Here is a 21893-nt window from a genome sequence, read left to right as displayed (position 1 = left end):
TTTGGCTTGATGCTTTCCAAGAACCACCTCTGAACAAAGCAGAAGTCTACAAAAATCTATTTAGACCATCATTTTAGAGAAGAGTTCCACAGGTGTCAGGGTCAGCAAACCATCAGTCTTGAGAAAGAGTCTCCAAGTAATTAAGAGTCTCGCAGTATATGCTCAATGTACTTTGAATATAGTTGAAGATCAAGATTTGGTTTAACTCCCCACTGGAATGCAGAACTAAGTCCTTTAGGTCTTTCATTTGAGGGGGAAGTGGGACATAAGCATACTCAAACCACAGAGAACACGTGTATTGCTCATTTCGTTGCTCATCTGCTACAGAATTTGCTCAAGCATCCACAGAGGATGTGGAAAACATGACATGAAATGCCCAACTTCTGTCCAAAGGGACAGTTCAACAACTGAACCACATGGTGGAAGAGACGTAGTTTCTTCCTTACCTGAAGCAAGCGTTCTTGCTCATGCTGCCACCTTTCCTGGCGCTTCCGCTCTTCCTCCGGATCCCAGGACCAGAAATTGAAACGCTTGTGTGAAAGAAAACCAAGCTGTTAGACCTCGATACTATATTTCACAAGGTGACCAGAGAAAGCTGCACTTCATGTGACCCAGCCCTGGGGGCGATGTTAAAATGGGAAACTGAGAACTAAATAATGGTTCTCTCAGCAGACAATATTCTGAGCTTCACTGACAATTAGGATTGCCCACAGGTATCCAAATGACAAAATAATAATTTGGTTTGCAAAGAAAGGCTTGAGAAACTTCAACTAGAGGGGAAAAAATGGAAAAAGATCTGGAAGAAAGCTCTAAGCAACTCTGAACAGGGATATCTGCAAGTACTCGAATTTAAAGAAAATCTCTGGTTTGCTTCTCTATAATCTTCTGAATAACACGCAAAGCAATTTGTGATTGTAAAAGACATTTTCTTTTTTCATATGGTTGCCAGTACAGTAGCCTATAGCCTTGTTTAAAATTTTTATCCAGAATGAAATAAAACCTTGGGCTTCACTAAAGATGTCATTACATTACACATTTGTATGTTTAAAATCTTTATAATCAAGGGCAATTTTAGACACTTGATGTCATATTTCTTTCAACTAAGAGTTGTATTGGAATCTGATAGGATGAGATTATGTCTTTTATAATGTGACAAACAATATAGGAAATAGTGTAGCATTTGTGGTGTTTGTTAGCTTTTTATCTTTTTTTTTTTTTTTTTTCCACATTGTGGAGACAGTAGTATTGTGGTCTCCTCTAATTTCTCAGCATTTAAAATACAATGTATAATTTGGAGTTATATATTATTTGGGGATCACAAAACTTTAGTGGTTCTTCACATCAGATTCAGCCCAGGTCTTGATGTACATTGTATTTTTTGTCTCTCATTTCCATCATAAAACAACAACAACCACAACCAAACCTCATTCTGATTTGGGGACCTTACAAGACAGTTTGCATAAAAAACCCCCACTTTTGCTAAACACACACCTCTAAACCAAACAAAAACGTAAAAAACGTACTCACATTTGATTTGTCACCACTATCAGAATCAGCTGTTAAAAGAAAAATAAAAGGAAAAATTAAATTTAACACAGCAATACATGCTTAGCCTGCAATCAAAGCTACTGTATCTGTATAAAAAAGCTTCATGTTAGTTTTGTATTTGCTCCCATAACCAAATGCAAGTATGAATCACAAGCAAATAAACCAGAAAAACAGATTACACCCATCACCAACAAAACTACTTTCTATCTGGGTATAGAGAAGCGCAATATTAACTAACAACAGGTTCTACTCTGCCACTACCTAATGCCATCTACTTCTGGCCACAGATGTTAGCAGTGTTCAGACACTGAGTGCTACCTACTTTGATCTACTTTTCCCTTCGTGATTCAGTGCAAGGAAGGAAAAAGCACAGCAAAGCTAAAAGGATGGGACTACACTACTCAAGAGCCACAGTTACGAAGAGAACCACTGCCATTTTCTATTCAAATGTCTTTGAAAATTAGGCTGATTTAAAGAAATTAAGGAAAAAGTATTTATAGGCAAGTGATTTCATTTGGGTGCCTGAAAACAGAGTATTACAACAACGTGCAACCCAACAGCTCTTTGTCAACTGTGCAGTAGGAGCAGACACTTTCTACAAAAGCAAGAAGTAGAACAAGTCCCCGTGATCATCAGCTTTCACCCAGCCCCTCGTCCAAAGACACCTATGCCTGGAGGCAGCAGAAGGGCTGAAGCTGGTCTTAGCACCACATTTACCTGACTGTGAGAAAAACTGTGAACGCCGCCAGTTGTTGCGAACCCTAAGCGGAACCGCAGCCCCATGGGGCGGCTCTGCAGGCAACGGCACGGAGACAAAACAAGAAACACAGGGCAGTCAAAAGGCGATGACAGACTCTCAGACCCGAGCCTCCTCAGCCATGAGAGGGATTTTGACTACAACTGCTTTGGCCCATCTCAGCTCATTTACAATGGACCTGCAGATCGCATGGATTGCCCCTATTTAAATGTTACTTTTGTATTGTGGCACCTAACCTCACCTGAGAGCTCCAGCACACTAGTGCCAGGCACAGGCAGCCACCCCTTCAAGTCTTTGCCTGGCACTCACATTCATTCCTATGGCAGATACACATTTTAAAGGATTTTGTGATTCTTCAGTGTTGTATGTGCTGTGAACACTAGAGAGCAGCCAAGTGTTTCAGCATCACTCAGAAGATAGGTGAGAGTGAAAAATAGGTGAATACATTCTGTTACTTAATGGGTAGATTGCTCTGTGTCTAACATAAAATGATACTGTTCACAAAGCCTGTTTGGAAAGCACCCCTTGCACTTAAAACAAGTGAGACTTAAAACAAGTGAGACTACTCCTTTTCAGACAACCCTGTTTGCCACAGTGGATCACCTTCAATAGTTTCAGTCTTGAAAACACAAAGGATAATCAATATATTACCTGTACATAAACTAACAACCTAATAAGTTCTCAGGGGGAAGAAAACTTCAGATGATTTTTCTCTCTCTCTTTCACAATACTTACATCTAAGCACCTCTAAAATGAATATAGAATCAAGCTACTAAACTTTGTCAATCTCAAGTAAAACTTTGTCATGAAGGCAAAAACCTGAAAGTTCTGCTCTGCAAGAACTCATGATGAGCGTGGGTCAAAGGGATGTGGACAGATATGTGTATTGTTCGTCTATGAAAAGGAGCTCCACATGAGCAGCTGAGGGCAGAATTTATCTCCAGAAGTTTTCATTGTCACATAAAAACACTTACTAAGTCATTTTCATATGTGAGCAGCAGTAGTAATAAAATACAATACTCATTGACATAATACAGCTTTTATTGCCAGGCCAGGTAAGTGCAAGATAGGGCTCTCCCTGTTCCCCTTCCTTGTGTCACAATTCTGCTGTTGTGTTTAAGGGGAACAACCACAACAGTTCTTTGAATCGCAGGGGCCACACTACTAATATCAGTCAGATGAAACTAGAAAATAACCATTTTAGCTCCAAACCCCTCCAGGTCGTTGATTAGGCACTCCTACCTGAACATCACACACAGATACCCAGTTACTGTCCAGCTGGGCTCTCCAAATGCTCTTTGCTCACCTTGTAGACCAGAATTCTGCAGAGTAACTTGGCTGGTCTCAGGTAGTTTCTTTAAAAATGGCAATACTACACTCCCCTCTTGTTCCAGGGCTTTTGGTTTCATCATCTGTTTAGACATTTGGGAGCAGAAAACAGCATTCAAAATTCAGTAGGTTCAATCAAAGATTAACTTAACCCCTTTCTTCCTATCTTCTGAATCAACGTTATCAAAGATAAAGTCTCTGCCTCCAGAATTACAACATGGAGTTGCAATATTGGAGTCCTGGAAATAACTAGTAGCTGGTTTTTGTTGACATTCACACTGCCCTGCACACCAAAGCCAATCCTAACCCAGGACCAACATCTAACTTACCTGACAGAGCAGTACGGTCATGGTCATTTGTTACCTCTGCTGTCACCTGCACTTGTTCAGCACTTCAAGAGGACTAAGAGGGTAAGATCCACTGTCTATGCCTTTGGGATACTCTGCCCTCCCAACGTGCAGTGGGACTGGGGTTTGCAGGTTAAGTTCTCATTTCTGCTCTAGCCAGTCCACAGACTGTCAAATGCAGACACTGGGGAGTTCCTTTGGTGAGCAGAACTCTGATGACCATAGGATTTGGAACAGAAATCATCCTTCAGGGTCATTCCCTGGCAGACTGTTTTGAATAAAGTCCTTATGTGACATTATATAGAGAAAAATACCAAGTTGCACAATAAACATTTCCTTGTGAGAGCATTCTTTTTTGTCTTGTTTTCCATTTCCTTTCTTTCTTGCCTGTACGTACCACCGGTGTAGCAGTGAGCTCTGCTTCCTTCTGCTGCTCCATTTCAGGTTTCTTCACATCTTTCTCATTTGAAGCAGCTTCCTCTGAAGGGACAGGACTGGGAAGAAATTCTAATCTCTTCACAACAGGGCTGACACAAGCTGCAGATGACTTGAATTGCTTTTGATCTGAACCTAATTCGCACACACAAGAAATAATGTTCCAAGGTTAAGAATTTTTTCAAATAAAATGTAGTCCTATCTCTTACAATCCAATTTCTTGCTGGATATACTGTAAGCCCACGAACTGGATATATAAAAAAAAAATCTTCTTTCTTCAACACAAGCAAAATTAATCTCCAAGAGAAGCCAAGGCTTTAAGGGTGAAATTCACCTGACAAAATGTAGGTGCTTATACTCGGGGACCATGGGGCACCCTTCATGGTCAACGAAGACAGAGAGGCAGTTCTTGGGGAAGAGTCACCCAAACTATTTCAGACACTTCTCTTCAGCTGAGATGATCTGTAACCTACAACATGCCTATTGAAGTATAGATCTCTTTACCGAGGTTGTGTGATGAATCCTATCCCCAGACAAGAAGCTATACCACAATTAACATGGTCTCACTGTCAACACTGGAGGGTATTCCATATTGGCTGTTTCCATTAAACCATGTCTGCCAAGCATCAGACAGCAAAAAAAAATGTGCTAACAGGTAGTTTTGTACTGGAATAACCTGGTTGGCATTCAGCTCTTAAAAAACCCAACAAGTTTATTCTGGTTTATGGGAGAAGGAACCAGGAGTGCACAAACCTACAGCTGAGGACTGTGACAGCTAAACTACTGTCAGCTGGTACCACCATGGGAAGCAGAGCAGTTTTCAACATCCCAGGCAGTACACAAGAACCAAGACATGTCTCTAACTGCCTAAAGCAGAAACTCAGCTTCATATCCTGTCCCCTCTTCAACCATGGCAGCTTCTGAATGTACATCTTTGACAGGCTAGGGGGGTGATCTATGAAAGAGATGCACTCCAAGGCTCCACTAAAAATATGCACACAAGCAGAGACAAGAGCTGCTCCTGCTGCCAGGCAGATGCACACACAACCTGGGAGCAGCTCCCACAGCATTAGTGGTGCAGGGGTCACAGCATGGAAGTATCTGACTTGCACTGAACACCAGAGGAGGCTGCTTTTTCTACAAGAAGGTCACACAGTTTGGACCACATCTATCCCTCCAAAGCAGACATAATGAAAACACACATTCCTTTACTATTACAATTTTTGCAATGCTATCATCTCAGTTTTCCTTGGCAGTCAATATTAAACTTTGCTATCAATACTTAATGTTTAGCATTTCTCACAGGTGTGGAGTCTGACACAATGTGGCTTTATGATTTGTAGACAAGTATCACCAGCTCATCACTGCTGATTCTTGAGAGGAGAATTTGGTTGGTTCACCACAAGACTGCAGCTTCTACATTACCTGCCAGGTGCAAGTCAAGATTGTTAACCTCTGTGCTTTGGCATCTATGAGCCAAAGTAATTAAGTCAGCTAATGAGCCCTTGCTAACAGCCCATGTGCTTCAGAGTTTTGCAGCAAATCAAGAAAAGCCCGGATATGCTTCTAATCTTAGGGGAATGATACCCCATTGATGTTTGAAGGCAAAGCTCAATTAAGTCACATTTACCCTCCAGAAATATGAGCATTATGCAATCGCAGCCAGAGATTTCATTTAAATACCTACTTCAAACAGTACTTTTTACTTATCCATATCAAGTTGAACTTCGATAGACTCATCTTAAAAATGAACAACAAATGACCATGAACTTAGTATGATAGAGAGTAGCAGACAAAACACCTATACAAAGTTAACATTTCAGAAACACCTTTTTGAGGAAAATAGCTTCAAATCTTACCAGCAAATTCCTTTCCCCAGATCAGGAATCAAGCATAAAGGCTCCAAAGTAGAAAATCAGGAGTGTGCGCAATATTGTGCATTTAAAGCCCCTATGATGACTGATGTGGCCCCTCTTATTCTCCTTTCCCGTTTCTTAACGTCTTGGGAGAAAAAGCACTAAACAGAAGCTATTACTGATGGATAGTTCTGCTCTGGTTGCACCTTTCATGGGAAGGGGAGCCTAGAGCAGGCTCTCTAGCACCCTGTTCAAAAAAACCCTCCAGCCATGGGGACTCTACCATGTCACTGGGGAGACTGTTGCACTGAATGATTGTTCTCACTGTAAAAACTTTCCTATGTTGAGATTTCTGTCAACTTCTGCATTTTCTAATAAACCCTTTTGGTGCTGCTGCAGATGCACTTGTGGGACTCCTGCCACAGGATAGGCCTAAACCTCTGCCCCATGGTAGGCAAGGGCAGGGGTGAGGGCAGCAGCAACCACCCACCTGGGGACGGGCATGCTGGGCTCGCAGGTCCCGTGTTTCCAGGGCTGGCCTCGAGCTGCTGGCTGGCAGCTGCCTCTGCTTCCACTGAGGAGGCCTGCAGGGAGTAATACAGTAGAAACACTGTGAGTATGGTGGAAATAAAAGTAAGTGTTAATTCCTCAAGGCAGCGTTTGCTGCTTCTTTGTAATGTGTTTGAACCAGATTGGTTTAGCACTCAGCGGGGAGCTGGGAAGTACGTTTTGGAGCAGTACGTGCTGCTCAGGTGTTGAATCACTGGGCTTTAATCTCCTTTTCAATCAGTTCATCAGCAACCATCATGCAATTGGTTTGGAATAGCTCCTAGAAGCTTTTAAAATTGTAGGATATCTTGGATTGTGTTAGCTGGAGATAAGCATACATTTCACCCCCAGTTTCCTCTTCCAGAACAACACAAAAATGTATGCATTAGTGAATACATAGCACATACTAAGGTTTGAAAAGTGGCAAAGTAATTAAATACTTCCTTTATTTCACGGTTGTCTAAACAATCTGTTATCTGAAGGGAAAAGTCAGAGTCAGTATTAAAGGTAATGAAATACTTGAAACACTATTAAGAGAGGACTGAAAAAATACGGTGAGACCATATCAATCCAATAATCCAAATGCCTTTGAAAAAAGCCAGCTTCCTGACCCAGGACAAGGCTGTTGCAGGGCTAAAACCACACTGTCAAAACAAGGGTAGCACTTCAGCTGATCTATTTAGCAGCTTCCACCAGACATCCGCTTTCCCAGCAGGCAAATCAAGAAAAATCTGCAGCAAACTGATCAGCCACTGCACAGTGCTCCTAATGCATGAAAGATCTAGAAAATGGCACATTAAAGATAGGAAAAAAACCAAACCAAAACCAAACCAAAACCAACAAAACCAAAAAACTAACAGACTACTTTTAGAAATAAGAAATAACATATTTCAGAAGTAGTCTATTGTAGACTCGCTTTCCTGCCCTCCTCCCACTCCTCCATCTTATTAATGGATGCAAGGGAGGAAACTTGATGAAATTTCCTCTTTTCTGGGGGCAGGATTCAGACCTCTACCTTCTGCACGTATTCTGTTTCCCATCCCTGCAGACCCACATGAGCTTCATCTCTACGTGCCCCATGAAGAGCAGACCTGGGCTCTCTTGGTCACTGGGATGTCCACTGGTAGTGCCTACAGGACACTAATGCCTGTGGACACACTCCAGCTCCACAGAGCTTTGCTGCTGGCAGTGCTTGGGAATCCCTGCCTCTCTTCTCTCTGGAGGGTGGCACGGTCCAGAGAAGGGCAGAGAATGTGTCTAGGAAGACACCCTGTGAGGAAATGGTGGGGATCAGTGTGGGGCCATGGCCAGGGGCAGCAGCTCAGGCAGGGCCAGTGAACGATGTTGGGAACAGCAGAAGGAGACCGTGGTTGCCGAGGGCTGTGCTGTCACCTCACAGCACGGCAAGTGCCAGGCCGCAGCCATCAGCCTCTACAAGTGACAGTATGTCTCCTCTTATGCGTGCTGGGGCTGGCTGCTCACCCTCTGTCCCACCCTCTGGCACTGTCCATTGCACCCTCACCACCACCCACCCGAATCCTGTGCCCCAGGCAAGACATGGGCACACACAGAATCACAGAATCGTTTAGGTTGGAAAGGACCTTTAAGATCATTGAGTCCAACCATAAACTCAGCACTGCCAACTCCAACACTAAACCATGTCCCTAAGCACCACATCTACACGTCTTTGAAATACCTCCATGGACTGTGACTTAATAATTCCCTGGGCAGCCAGTTCCAGTGGAGGATTAACCCTTTCAGTGAACAAATTTTTCCTAATATCCAATCTAATCTTCGCCTGGTGCAACTTGAGGCCATTTCCTCTCATCCTGTCACTTGCTACTTGGGAAAAGAGACCAACACCCACGTCACTACAGCCTCCTTTCACGTAGTTGTAGAGAGGGACAAGGTCTCCCCTCGGCCTCCTCTTCTCCAGGCTAAACACTCTAGGCTCCATCAGCCACTCCTCCCGGACTTGTGCTCCAGACACTTTCCCAGCTTTATTGCTCTTCTTTGGACATGTCCCTCTCCTGCCTAAAAGTGGTTCTCAAACTGGACAAGGCAGGGGATGAAATACACACTCCAAAAGGGAAGCATGGAAAGTTCGAGGACCTCTTCTCTGACACGTCCATTCTGAGAGCAAACAAGGCATGGAGCTCTCCTTCCATGTGCCATGTGCTCCAGGGAGGAATGGTCACTGCAGGGGAGGCATAAGCTAAAATATAAGCTCCAGTACGAAATGCTCCAGAGACTGCAAGTCTTGTGCCCCAGTAGGTCTTGCCCCTTACCACTCTGTTGCTGTTTTCTCCCATCTAACTCTCCTCTCCCTTCCCCAGTCCATCTTCATGTCAGCTTGTGTTTCAGTGAGAGCTTTCTCCCCTTTCCTCAGTGCCAGCAGAAGACTGCAACTAAAAAAAGTGTCTCCTTCAGCCCTGGTTCTGGCTCCTGACAAAAGAGCTGCCAGGGGAGAAACTACTGGAAAACTCTCTGTTCATTCCTGATCTTGCTCAGTGCAGAAATTAGCATTTCTCTTCTCCATGAGGACAGTCAGGCGGTGTAACAGGCTGCTCTGACAGGTTGTGTCATCTCTGTCTGTGGAGCTTTTCAAGACTTGAAGGATCGAGCCCTTAGCAACCCGCTCTGATCTCATGCTGATCCTGCCTTGAGCAGCAGACTCAGCTAGAGACCTATAACCTGATTTATTCTGCCACTTGACAACCTGCAAATCTCTGTTAAATCTAAACAAATGGTTTTTTATCCGGAATTCAGGGTTGGCCCTGAACAAGGTATTTTAACTGGAAAATCAAAAGGTATCTACCTGACAACTCCACCCACTGCACCAAGCATAAGCCCTTTCAAACGAATTTTTGCAAATGTCAAGTATTTATTATTATTATTATTATTATTATTATTATTATTATTATTATTATTATTATTATTATTATTATTATTATTTGTAAAGCAATGGAACTCTTTCTCCACTCTCAAAAAGCAACTGTCCAAACGGAAAAAAAAAAAAAAAAAATTAGCTTTAATTCCAACCTTAAAGGCTTTAAATCTATATACAGTGATAAACTGGGGCCAATATGAAGAGTGTTAAACAGCATTACATACACCCAGGCAAGTCTAGTGCTGATGGCAATAACCCAATTTACCCATAATCTTTATATCCAGGAGGCTGAGTCAGGTACAGACATAGATGTTGTTTATAGAAATTATTTCAAAGGGGATTTAAAAAAAAGAGCTGCTACTTGCTTCAGGAAAATTGAATTTTGCAATGGCAAACTGCAGAAGTTCTGTTCCTGCTCACGAGACTTGACTCTTCCTCCTCCCTCTGTTGAGCAATTAAATGCTAGTAACAGAAAGCTAAAAATATAAAAACTATTAGTAAGTAATTTATAAAAAATTTAAGTCAGCTTCACTGGGAGACTCTCATTCCCACTATATCTAATTCTATTTATAATACCAAGTAATGTAATATTATCTAGTATTTTATCCACAGGTATATGATACACTTAAGAAAATTCTTGTACCGATAGAGCCGATAAAATATCTTTTCTACCACACACTATCATCATTCCCATTTCATAAATGTTTTGTAATCAAATGATGATATTATCTCTGAACATGAAAAAGGCATACAAACATTTCATTATACCTAAGAGGATTCTATTTTGACATTGACAACGAAAAAACAAACAACTTGGTGAGGGGTGTTTCTGAGGGGTATCAGAGGAGCTCTTGCCCTTCGAGATGAAGGACCCCACAGCCTCTTGGCACTGCCCCACTGCAGCCACATGTCTTCTTGTGGGCAGAGCCGTCAGTCTGCAGGACCACAGATTCTGTCCATGTGCTGGCTCTGTTGCAGGTGCCTATGAGGGAAGTTCACACAACCTCCTTGTCCACCACCACAGGCGAGGAAGCCTTCAAGGGAAGCAGGAAAAATCTCACTGTGTGGGGGCTGTGGTTTTCTCTCCCCCCAGATCCAGGCTGCTGTGAAGACCTCCTCAGCTCCTGAAATCTGAAGAATGCTGTCTACTTGCATTGGTGCTTTTATTATCCTATGCATCTACCTACCCAGGAGTCATAGTGAGATTCCCCATTTAGGACTTATAAGCCTTAGTCCATGATGGAAAGTTAAATATTGTGATTGCTTTTGCAGTTATGAACCCATCAGTAACAGAGGACAAAGCAACACCTCAGTTCTGCTAACCAAGGTATCCACTTAGCAAAGACACAAGCACAGCTGACTATAAAATTTTATCAAACACATGCTGAGCATGAAAATATATTAGTTCAGTTTGTGGCAGACAAGATTCTTATCCCATAAACGAGGATATCAGCATAGGTATTTAACTAAGACCATACAAGCCAGAAATAGCCATGTTGCCTATTGTTATGGCAGAACATTACACTCTTATAAAACCCTAAAAAGACAATACCTAGGAACTCCTAAAACCCTGAGCATCACAACTACTACAAGAATTCAAACTCCAAAGCAAGTCACAGTAGAACTTTATTAAATCTTATTGAAAATTAAATCAAAATGTAGGTCACTTAACACTACTCGTACACAAAATCACATTAAATATTGTTACTGTATTTTCTATGAAAACATGACAAAACAGGTTGTCTGGAATCAGCAAGAATGCACAGATATCAAGCACAATTGATTTAGAACTACAGTTTAAATTCTGTAAAATCATGTAGGAATGAAATAGGTTCCAGTATCAATAGCCACATGTAGAAATTGCCTGATACATCTTTCAAGCTTCTGATTGGAATTGTACATGTATCATTGACTTAAAAATTTTCATACAATGATTTCCTCATTAAAGCTAACATTTTCTATCGTTGTGAATGGTAATGGTGGCGTGACCTTGGGCTGCCACAGCTAAGTGCCTTGCATGCTATGCCAGCACAGCACTACAGCTAGAACACTGCTCTGACACGTTAAGTCATCTGTTTCATCTGGCAGCTGTATAATGCTCTGCTCAGCCCAGCTGTTGCAACTAAAGATTGGGGGGAGCAGTAATTGACAGAGAAGCCTTGAAAGTGTTACAAGAAATAGTGTGAAATATTCCTGATAGTCATTTTTCTAGAGTTATTACTGCTCAGTTGGGATGTAAAATAAGCTCCTGTCACTCACAGACTGAAAATTGCATGAGTGTCTGGAGGATAGGAGACAGATTTGGATGGCACACTAGATTTGTAACCAAATCCTGAGCAGAGCTCCCTTCTAACCGCTTTGAGGCTTTGCTGCCCACACTTCTCATGCTAAACATTTCTCCCTTCAGGTAGTCCAGCCCTCCATGCATCTTCCCGTGTGCAGTTCAAGGCAAAGCTGTCAATATGGAACAGATGTACTTACTCTACAAGTGTTTCTTGTAATGAATCAAAGAACAAAGTCTTGTCCTACCAGATATGTACAAATCAGGATTTCAATCCTGCTCTCCTGTAGCTTGGCCAGCATTCCCCAACCACAAGAAAGCTTACACTTTAATCTCAGTTGAATCATTGGATTTTTGAACATGAAGGAGAGTGTTACTTGGATATATTAAAAAAGTTTATTTTGTGCCAAGCATGCAATGACACAAAACGGACAAGTTTAAGCTAGCTAGCAAAAAATTAAAAGAAAGCCAAAATCTTTCCCACCATCATCACCCCGCCCTGATCTTTTTAAAGTTGCTCTCTATATTTGTTTACTTTTTGGTTGATCAGAGCAAAACTATAATTAGAGCTATAACAAGCCAATAATCTCTAAATGCTCATACAAAGATTGGTTAAAATAAAATGATGCTACTCACTGAAAAATTAATTTCCCTACACTAAGATCTGCACAAATATTGATTTAAAACAAAATATTTGCCAACTTCTGATTCAAAGAGCTAGAGGATATAACTTCTCAGTATTTGTAATGCGTGTAACTGTTCTGTATAATGGAAAGAAAACACGACCTAATGGTTGACAGGTAGGACCAGGGTGAGATGGTTCTCACGTCACTGCTGGCATTGCCCTCAACTGGTCAGTCAGTCTTCACGCCTTTGCCCCTGTTTTTCCAGCCACAATAAGAGGGGTGTGCTTAACCTGCTGCCTCTCTCCACAGCATCTTGCTCCACAAACACCAGTGAGATATTTTGATCCTGCTTGTAGGCCAAATCTATCCTTCCCATCCTGAAATCATAGGCAAAACCTGCTAAGTTACTTAGAATAAAGCTAAGTCTCTTGTAAAATCCGTGCCTCACCCTGGCCACCCTCCAATCTAAGTACTCTACCTATACACTACAGACACAAGTATAGTCTCTTGAAAATATGTTTCTTTACCGTCCTTCCCACCTGCTACAGCTTTTTGCATCTCATTTCATAGTAAATTTGGCAGGAGGTACATGTGTCCCAGTCAGTCTCTGGCTGCCAATCAGATAGATTAACAGATAGGTGGGATGGTTCTCTGTCTAAAAGACAACCGCCATTGAGGTCTCCCACATATGAAAGGATCCCTACACTTCTCTAGCTCCCCAAAAATCTCAATCATATTAGCATTTTAAGTGGTGTAACTTGACTAAACCATTTTCCAAACTTCAGGCCAAAAGAGCTGTGGAAGTACAGCTGCACAGCATCTTCCCATATTGCAGACAAGGCCTGAGGCCAGCGGACAGATTTAGAGCAGGGCTCCAGAGCTTCAAAGGGAAGCCTGCCAGGCGGAGAGAAGACAGGAGTAGTCCATTTGACAACTGAACTGAAACAGCAGGAGAACAGCCCTACCAGGGATGGAAGAGGAGGAGGAAGGGGCATGCAAAGAACAGGAAGAAAATCAGAAGGGGAAGACAGGAGGGCCAAAGGTAACATATGCATGAAAAGGAATATATACTTCACAAAAGAGACTCAGAGCAGAAGATTACTGAATAGAAAAGCAAAGCAAATTTCAGAGCAACTAGAGGAAAAAAATACCCCCTAGAAACAGCATCTCTTAACAGGCAGACGAACTAGTGCCTATGAATCTTATTCAAAGCCTGGGAAGGACATAGCTAACAAGAATTGTATCAATAAAGGAGAGTATACAAATAAAGGCTGTAAGAGCAAGTTTAGAAAAGGCTTTGAAAACATGCTCAATTTGTAAAAGTTTTCTCAAGGCAAAAGAAATGTAGTTGTTTCTTCCACTCCAGACAGCTCTGCTTCTTCATCTCAGCTGCTTTTCTATCCCTATTTCTGTGGTCTTCTACCCCTCTCCTAAAAATTCTGTAGGGTTAAGCGACAGACAAAAACAACAGCCCTGTTTTCTCCTTGTGGGAGGTGACACATCAGCAGCTTCAGAAGGTTTTCTTGCTTCCAGGAATGTGCAGCTTGGAAGCCCCATCCTGCTGGGGCAAAAAGCAAACCCAGTCTTCCTCTCTGGAGGTCTCAGTGACGGCTAGAGTTATTCAGCATCCTACCCAGCAAGAGGCAAGAGACAAGCCCAGGAGGCTCTTCTCTTTCCTAATCTGGGTTCCCAACCTTCCTAGGAGGGGTTATACCTTCAGAGAGGAGTTTAGCACTTCAAACTCGGCAGATGTGGCCTGACATGGTTGTGCTAGATGTCCAGAAACTGAAGTAAAATAGGTACGGAAAGAACTGAGTAAAATAAGTCCAGCATAGCTGCCTGATTCTTGCAGATAAGGCCTCAGACCGACCACAGCCATATCGAGCTGCCTACAGCAGTGCTGGTCTGTGTCCCAACACACAGAGGGAAGCAGCTAAGCACCGGTACCATGCCTCATCTCTGTAACCTGGCGTCTAAGCCCTTCACACCCATAGCCAGGGCACTCCCATAGCTAAATTACTGTCCATGCTGTAGTCTAAGGCACGGGGACCTGGAGAATTAAAACAAAGCAGCTGGGTAAAAAGAAGGAAACACCTAGAAGGAACAGAACCTGTAATCTTATGTTAGCGAATTCCCTTCCAGCCACAGGCAGGTCTCTTTCTCTTTCTCCCTATCACGCTCAGTGCATTCAACTTGTTTCCCCATGTCAGGTCCCCCTCAAAGCAGCCTCCTCTCCTTGCTCTGCCCTTGTCATGCTTGACACATACACCTTTGCTTGAAGCTGAAGCACCAGGAGTAATTATAATGATTTGCACTACGTAGTTACATTATTGATGAAATCATGAAGCTGGTGATACAAAGTCCTTAGAGCAGAAAAACTCTGTCAATAGCACCATTTGGGCGCACACTCCTTCTCTAGAAGGCTTCATCAGGTGCACTCAAGCTTGCAAATCAGCAAGTATTCTGCAAAAGTCAGCGCCATAAGGAATCCGAGAATTCAAATTCTTCTGCCTCTTTTTCCAATATCACCATGAGGGCTTAGACACTGGAAGCAGAAAACCGACACTGAAAAATCTGCATTCAAATGGCCACATCATCCTCAAAACTGTAGAAAGGGAAAGATGAGAGGGCATCAAACAGGTACAAACACACCCAAGCCCTAACAGTCGCTTCTGCTGCTCTTCCATAGCTATACTGGTCTGGAAATCCTAAAAAAGGAGACAGTAATACTTTCATTCAGCTACTTTTCTGATTGTTATTGTGCTTCTAATGTACAGTGAGTTGATGCTCATTTCTATTCTTCAAACATTCCCACTACCAGCTCTCCCATATCAGACACAATAGTTACCTGTTTTTTCCCTTACAGTCAATTCATTTTGACAGGAGCAGCCTCTGCTTTGCCATTCCTGCCTGTTTTCCTGCAAAACATTAATTTCTGACTCCACTGCAGCTCCCTCTGACAGGATCAAGCCCATGCTCATGGCACATCCCAGCTCCCATGCTTGCTGCAGGCTCCATGGCTTCATTGTCCATGGCCAGAGAATGTCAGGAAGCAGGGGAATAAGACACAATCCCTTGGGCATGAATGAACCATCGCTCCGCTGGACAGATCCGTGCCCACTCCCTGTTATCCACCTGGCCAGTGCTTGGATGTAATGTGAGGTGAAAGTAAAAAATTATCCTATTCCAACTCTCACCACATCTCCAATTCTCTCTGTTGTTACACAGAAAAGAATGGCAAGAATTCCCTTTCCTGACACTTGTTTGCAAACTTTTGCATGCTGTATTTGCAGTCTGGTCTTCATTTCTTGTTTTCTTTTTACTATCTACTTCTAATACAGTTTTGTAGCACCTAGATTCCTGCTGTGATATGCTCTAGTTTTATTCCTGCCTTTTTCTCTGGGGATTACGGGGAGAGAAAGATGAAAAGGTAAAATAAATTTGTTTCTTCGATAAGGCAGTTAAGCAGACATTAGGCCCTCTGAGCATTTCAATATCTTATCCTCTTTTCTAATATTTCTGAGAAGGGAATGAAAGCTGAAGACTCAAAACTGCCAGCATATCCACATCCTCTTCTTTGAAAATTGAAAACTGAGACTAATTATAATGGCTTGCACAGTCCAATTATGTTGCCGATCTAATCAGCTAACATCACGAGAAGTGCTGAATAAATCTGCACAATAGCTGGGACACAGAGCTGACTTGTCCCTGGCCCAGCACATTTAAAGCATGCTTATCAGCTGCATGACATCTGAAAAAAAAAAAGGACATGCTGGCTGCAAAAGGTTTTATGAATCTTCCCCTCCCATTTCTCTACCCACACACTAAAGGAAGAAGCTTTTAATTCACATGGATTTTTTTTTTTCCTGGTCCGGTCACACCCTCTTGAAATAAAACAAACATAAGCACTCAGGTTTCATTAGTTAGTGATTAAATACGTTATGAGACAGAAAATTGGCAGAGAAAGTAAGGCTGGTTTGTTCGTGTTGGTCTTACTGTTGGCTCTTTGTGCACACTCTGAGTAGCAGGTCTCTGTAAATGGAGCTCAACACTTGTGGGGTCCTTCTTCAACTCTGCCGGGGGCCTGTCCCCTCTGGCTACTCCATCAAATTTCAGAGATCTGCTTGGCGAAGGAGTAAATATTACTGTTGTACACTCTTTATCCTTCTCTTCCATACCGTTGACATTTTCTCCATTCATGCTGACTTTTCCATCTACCTGCAGAATACAGTTAAATAAATCTGCTAAGGCTATTGCCTTTCAAAGGAATTCAGGAAATTAGGACTTCAACATGAGATTACAGTTGTTAACACAGTCTGTCCCATCAGTGAAGGACAGAGCCAAGCACCTATTTCATTCAATGGGGCAAGACAGAAGAAAACTCTGTTCCAGGGAGGTCCTAAACAAAATACAGACAGAAGGTAATAATTTTTCTGGATTCTCTGGTTTCCCACATTTTGTTCTACCAGTAACATACAGACAGCCTTTGTGTGCATCACAGATCAAAAGATTTTTTTAAAAAAACAACAAAGTTGTATGTTAAATTTACAACAAAGCTGCTGGGTTTTGCATTGCCTCACGCAAGAGGCAAGCAGGTTCCCCAGGACTAAATATGCTGATGAACTGCTATGTACCCTGATGACCTCAACACAGTATTAGCAGATCGTGCTTTCTGAAGCATTGTCACATGAACTTTGAAGGGTCAGGAACAGCACAGTTCATTCATTTGTTTCTTTACCATTCATAATAGGGAAGCAAGGAATCAACAAATAAAACTGGGCATTCCACCTTCCCCCATGAGGCGATAAAATAGCTCCTTTCCCAGAAAATTATTTTATGCTGTCTCCATGAAAAGGAAAAAGCAGAAACAGTTTAATTACATTGTTCTCAGGGTCAAGCTAGCTCCTTGGTGAGTGTATATTCCTGCTAAGGAACCTTTAAGTAAGGAAGAAAATACAAAATGAGCTCAAGCTTCTTCCTCTGCACTGACATAGCTTCCTCTCAGGATTTTAATATTTGGTAATTATGTTCTGCATGGAGGTTGCATGTGAAGACTTCCTTCAGTTTGGAGGGCTGTTTGTAGAAGTCAGGGAATACATGCAAAAACGTCTTGCTGCAAAGACCTCACAAGCCATTCACAATAAGAGGGCCCAGTTGGAGAGAGACCAGGAAAGGACCAGCTATCAGTAACACCATATTGCTCCTGCCTAGCTACAGCACAGATGTTTATAGGCTTGTCAGCAGAGATACGTTTTAAATAGATTTGAAGGAGGGCTTTGCTACTCTGTGCACGGAGATCCCTCCTTGAAAAATGATCATCACAGGAGACAACACCAAGGTGAAGGAGTCAATATGGACAGACTCTTTCCTGCTAACCACTGGGGTCTGGGTGAATAATGGCATAGATCAGTGATTTCTTAGAGAAGCTGTCTGGAATATATACGGTGATCAGTCATTTCAGGTTTCTCCACAGGTACTGCATAAACAAAGAACACGTGAAAACAAGCTCAGAGGTACGCTCTTCCATGGGAACTTTTAACTTATTTCACCAGTATTGAAAACTGATAAAACAAATGTCAAAACTGCTTTATTAAATGAAAAGTGGTTTAAGAAAACGAAGTTCTTCCCATCTCATCATCCCTGCCCCACACCTTATTTCACCATTTACTTATCTTCAGTACTTCTTGAGTAAACACCTTGGATATCTCAACAGCAGCACTCCAACTTATGTGCCATCAGTGCTGAGGACTAACTCCTCCTGTTGACTTCTTGGATACATGCATCCAGAGACTGGTCCTCTATTTGAGGGTGATTAATTAAGGGGTCATCTCCGAGGCACTGGGCATCCTCGACTCTGACAGACACGCAGGGAGGTGAAGGCAGCTAGCACCTCACACAGTCAGCTCCCAGGCAGAGGAGAAACAGCCTGGCTCTGCAAGAGGTTTCGCTCCTTCTGACTGCATTTCAGATGAAAATGTTCCCTCCCTTTCCCCACTGCCATCATCCACTTAGCACAGTGATACTCTGAGGGTATATATCCAAACGTGAGTGTGGGCAGACAGGGAGCCCCAAGTCTTCTGTGACAGTGTGTTGGATTATCTACTGAAGGGGTAGGTTATGAAAGATCTCAGAAATGAAAAAGTCAGGAAAACACTGGCAAGCTGCACCATCCATTTTAATGCCTCTGTTTAGACTAAGACATTTCTCTATTTATATTAGGGAGGAAAACCAAATGTTTGAATGATCAGGACAGATGCCCTGGCTGCAGAGTTAAACAAACATACTGCCTTCCTTCTGATCTGGAGCAAGTCAACACATTGTCACCAGAGCTGAGAATCAGCAACAGACTGGTGTTTCAGGGGAAAATAATGCTACAGCTACATGTGCTAGGGAATTATTCCTTCCAAGACAAATAATATTTTTCATGTCAAGTGAACAAGATCTAGACAGACTTCTGGTGGTGGCTGGTGTAGGGGAGAAGCATCCACGGGTTAGTTTATCTCCACATATATGAACTATACATGCATTAACGTAAAGGTGATACACATACATATCTTGGTCCTTTGAGGAAAAAAATGGCATGGATCAGAAAAAAAAAACAAAACAAAACAACAAAGATCCAGGATTCACTGACGTCTCAAATGAAAACCCTAGGAGAAGACCAACTGAGGTATTGGAGAAATAGGAATTACCAGTTTCACATTTCAACTAGGAAACATGGTGGGGATGTTTACACGAGACCTGGGACAGCCTTCAAGAGATTACAGACATCATAACATGCTTTTTCACGCTCTATACAAAGGTGACTTATTTTTAAAAATGTAAACAATCCAATTATACATGGTAGCAATGCTACAGGGACATCAGAAGGGCTGCAGGGACCCCTATGTGCCACTAGCAAAGCAGTGGATAGCAATGGCAGGCACAGGGGCAGCAGTATCCTACAGGCTGGGGCACTCATGTCTGTAGGCTTCACACTGCCAACAGCAGAGGCAACAGTGAGACTTGGGGAAGCTCCAATTTTGGTACAGGGACTGTTAGAAGCATATTTCTTCAAACTTGACTTATTCTGACCTGTTCTCTCTAACATACCCTAGTTCTTTGCTTTCTCCATCATTGGTTCAGTATCTTACTCCCATTCTCCACACCCATTCAGTCCAAAGATACACTCGTCAGGTTTCATATCCCTGTTGCAGTCTCTTCTCCCATCCCCTTCCTCCACAAATCTCATAGCTGTCTCTTTATTCCAGCCAGCCCTGCTTCCATCCAAGCTCTCTTGCTACTTTCATTCCTATAATCCTTGATCAGTTCTTACAACCCAACACAGTCACACCCTCTCTCTCACCAGCAATCCCCAGTTACACCACTGCCCCAGTATCTATCTTTTTTCCTTAAACTTACATGGAGAGCCTATACCCCCTCTTCACACTAGTGAAGCAGCTTTCCCCATTCATCCCTGCTGAGAAACATTTTTAATATAAAAAGTATCTTTGGGCAAGCTGGCTCTTGAATCTGAAGGAGTAAGGACTCTCTACACCGGATACACACACACTGCAATGTTTCAAAGGCTTAGGGGACAGACTTGTTTGAGTATGGCCAAAATTGGGCCCCTAAAAATGTTGGTAATCAAGAACAGACCACTAGACTGGGCAGCACAGAGCAAGAAGCTGAGTTCTACTAACAGCAGAATGCTGGAACCACTTTCTACCTAATTGTATTAAATACATATATGTTCAGATGATTTAGTCAGGATCTCTTTGTCACCTAATTGGCTTTGGGAAGTGTAACGTATCCTACCTTAAAGTTCTTTAAAACTTCCTGTGTATTTTTGGGTTGTGAGTAAGGCTTGGGTGTCAGCATAGGCACAGCCTTGGAGACAACACTTTTGCTGGGAGATGTGCGGCCCATTGAACTGCTGGGCTCTAGTTCAGCAGTGGGAACAATGGTTGCTTCAATGGTGGCAGTGAATTTTGGAGCAGGCAGCGACTGTTGCCTTAAGTATCTCAGAGGATTTGGGTCTTCCAGTGGGGAATTTGGCTCCACTGAATGGCTTCTTTCCAGAATTTTTGGCATCTGCAGACGCTCAAGGACAGCTTCACTGATAGTGAATCTTTCGATGTACTGCTGGAGGATGCTCTCAGCCTCCTCCTGTGACTTTGCGTTCTTGTATGCCTCATGAAGCTCCCGCTCTCTTCTCTCTCTGCATGGGGGACAACACAAGAAAGACCGTCGCATTAAAATAATGCTGGAAATCACTCCTATTTCCTCTGCTCCACCAGCATCCTTCTCTCTCCCTCATCCCAGGTCTGCAGGCATGGCTGCCCACAGTTACCTATCACCTATGGAGCAAACAACATTTTCAGACACGTCTCTGCACTTCAGTAAAACAACATACTTCTCTTCCACAATTTCTCGGTAGGTTTTGATGCTTTTTCTGCGCTCATTTGTTCCATCTCCAGACAATAACCTTTCCATTTTCTTTCTCTCAGCTTCTTTTTTAATTAAATCCTGTGAAGCACTCCTTCGACGACTCTTCCACCGAGCCAGGTCCTGTGAGAGAAGGAAGGCACCTGAATGCAGAGTTGCAAATAGCTAAAAACTGGCCACAGAAAGCAAGCTTTACAATGCTTGCTCCTGCCTGTGGACCAGGCTCCCGTTACCTGCTGGCAGCAATGTTTACTTTAAAGAGAAATTACACCATAAAATGAAGATATTGCCTGACCGATTTTTCTCCTAACAGCAGGATCCAGTAAGGGTTTCATAGCTTCACTGGTGTGTTTTCTTTTTGATTTTGTAGTGTTGCAGAAGCATACTAGGTAATAACACCAGAAAGTTTGGCCTAAAAGGACCAGCCAGGGCACTCATTTTCCCCTGGGCCACCATTAGCAACAAAGCCTGATTCCCCAGGAAGATGAAGTAGCAAAATTCTGTTTAGTAAAGAATTTTACTAATCAGATGTGTGGGAGACAGAGGTTAATTGGAGGAAGGGACATCGTTGCACCATGAACAACAGCTGCACTGACAGTCTGCCTCAGAGAGCTGATAATCCCACACTTTGCCTGTGCTATCAGCCAACTACATACAAGCATAGTTGACCCATGATTTTTTATTTTTTGACAGAAAAATCCAGTGCAGCGTCCAAACTCAAATTCTTCCTCGGGGGCACCTTCCAATACTTTGGACCCAGATCTAAGCAACACAGGTTAGGGACTAAAGCAGTTCACACCTGGTTGATATGAGACATGACAGAGCAAAATGCCTACAGTGTGTATCCA

The 21893-nt window shown here is 42.6% G+C and overlaps 1 protein-coding gene across 18 annotated transcripts in view; it reads right to left on the bottom strand.

Annotated features, from left to right (window-relative positions):
* The window catches only part of LIMCH1 (LIM and calponin homology domains 1), a 181319-nt gene that overhangs the window by 18111 nt on the left and 141315 nt on the right, over positions 1–21893 (bottom strand). For 17 of the 18 annotated variants that reach the window (XM_065836882.2, XM_071807416.1, XM_065836880.2 and 14 more), the window contains 8 exons: positions 21014–21168; positions 20416–20818; positions 16615–16836; positions 6763–6856; positions 4379–4551; positions 3612–3717; positions 1528–1556; positions 447–530 (listed from right to left, as the gene is read on the bottom strand). In XM_065836882.2, coding sequence (XP_065692954.1) covers positions 447–530; positions 1528–1556; positions 3612–3717; positions 4379–4551; positions 6763–6856; positions 16615–16836; positions 20416–20818; positions 21014–21168 — 1266 coding nt within the window. The remainder of the gene's footprint in view (positions 1–446; positions 531–1527; positions 1557–3611; positions 3718–4378; positions 4552–6762; positions 6857–16614; positions 16837–20415; positions 20819–21013; positions 21169–21893) is intronic. The other variant, XM_065836883.2, reaches the window with a different exon arrangement.

The sequence above is a fragment of the Patagioenas fasciata genome, chromosome 4, assembly GCF_037038585.1.
Source record: "Patagioenas fasciata isolate bPatFas1 chromosome 4, bPatFas1.hap1, whole genome shotgun sequence".
Classification (NCBI taxonomy): Eukaryota; Metazoa; Chordata; class Aves; order Columbiformes; family Columbidae; genus Patagioenas; species Patagioenas fasciata.
This window is presented reverse-complemented; position numbering and strand designations above follow the sequence as displayed.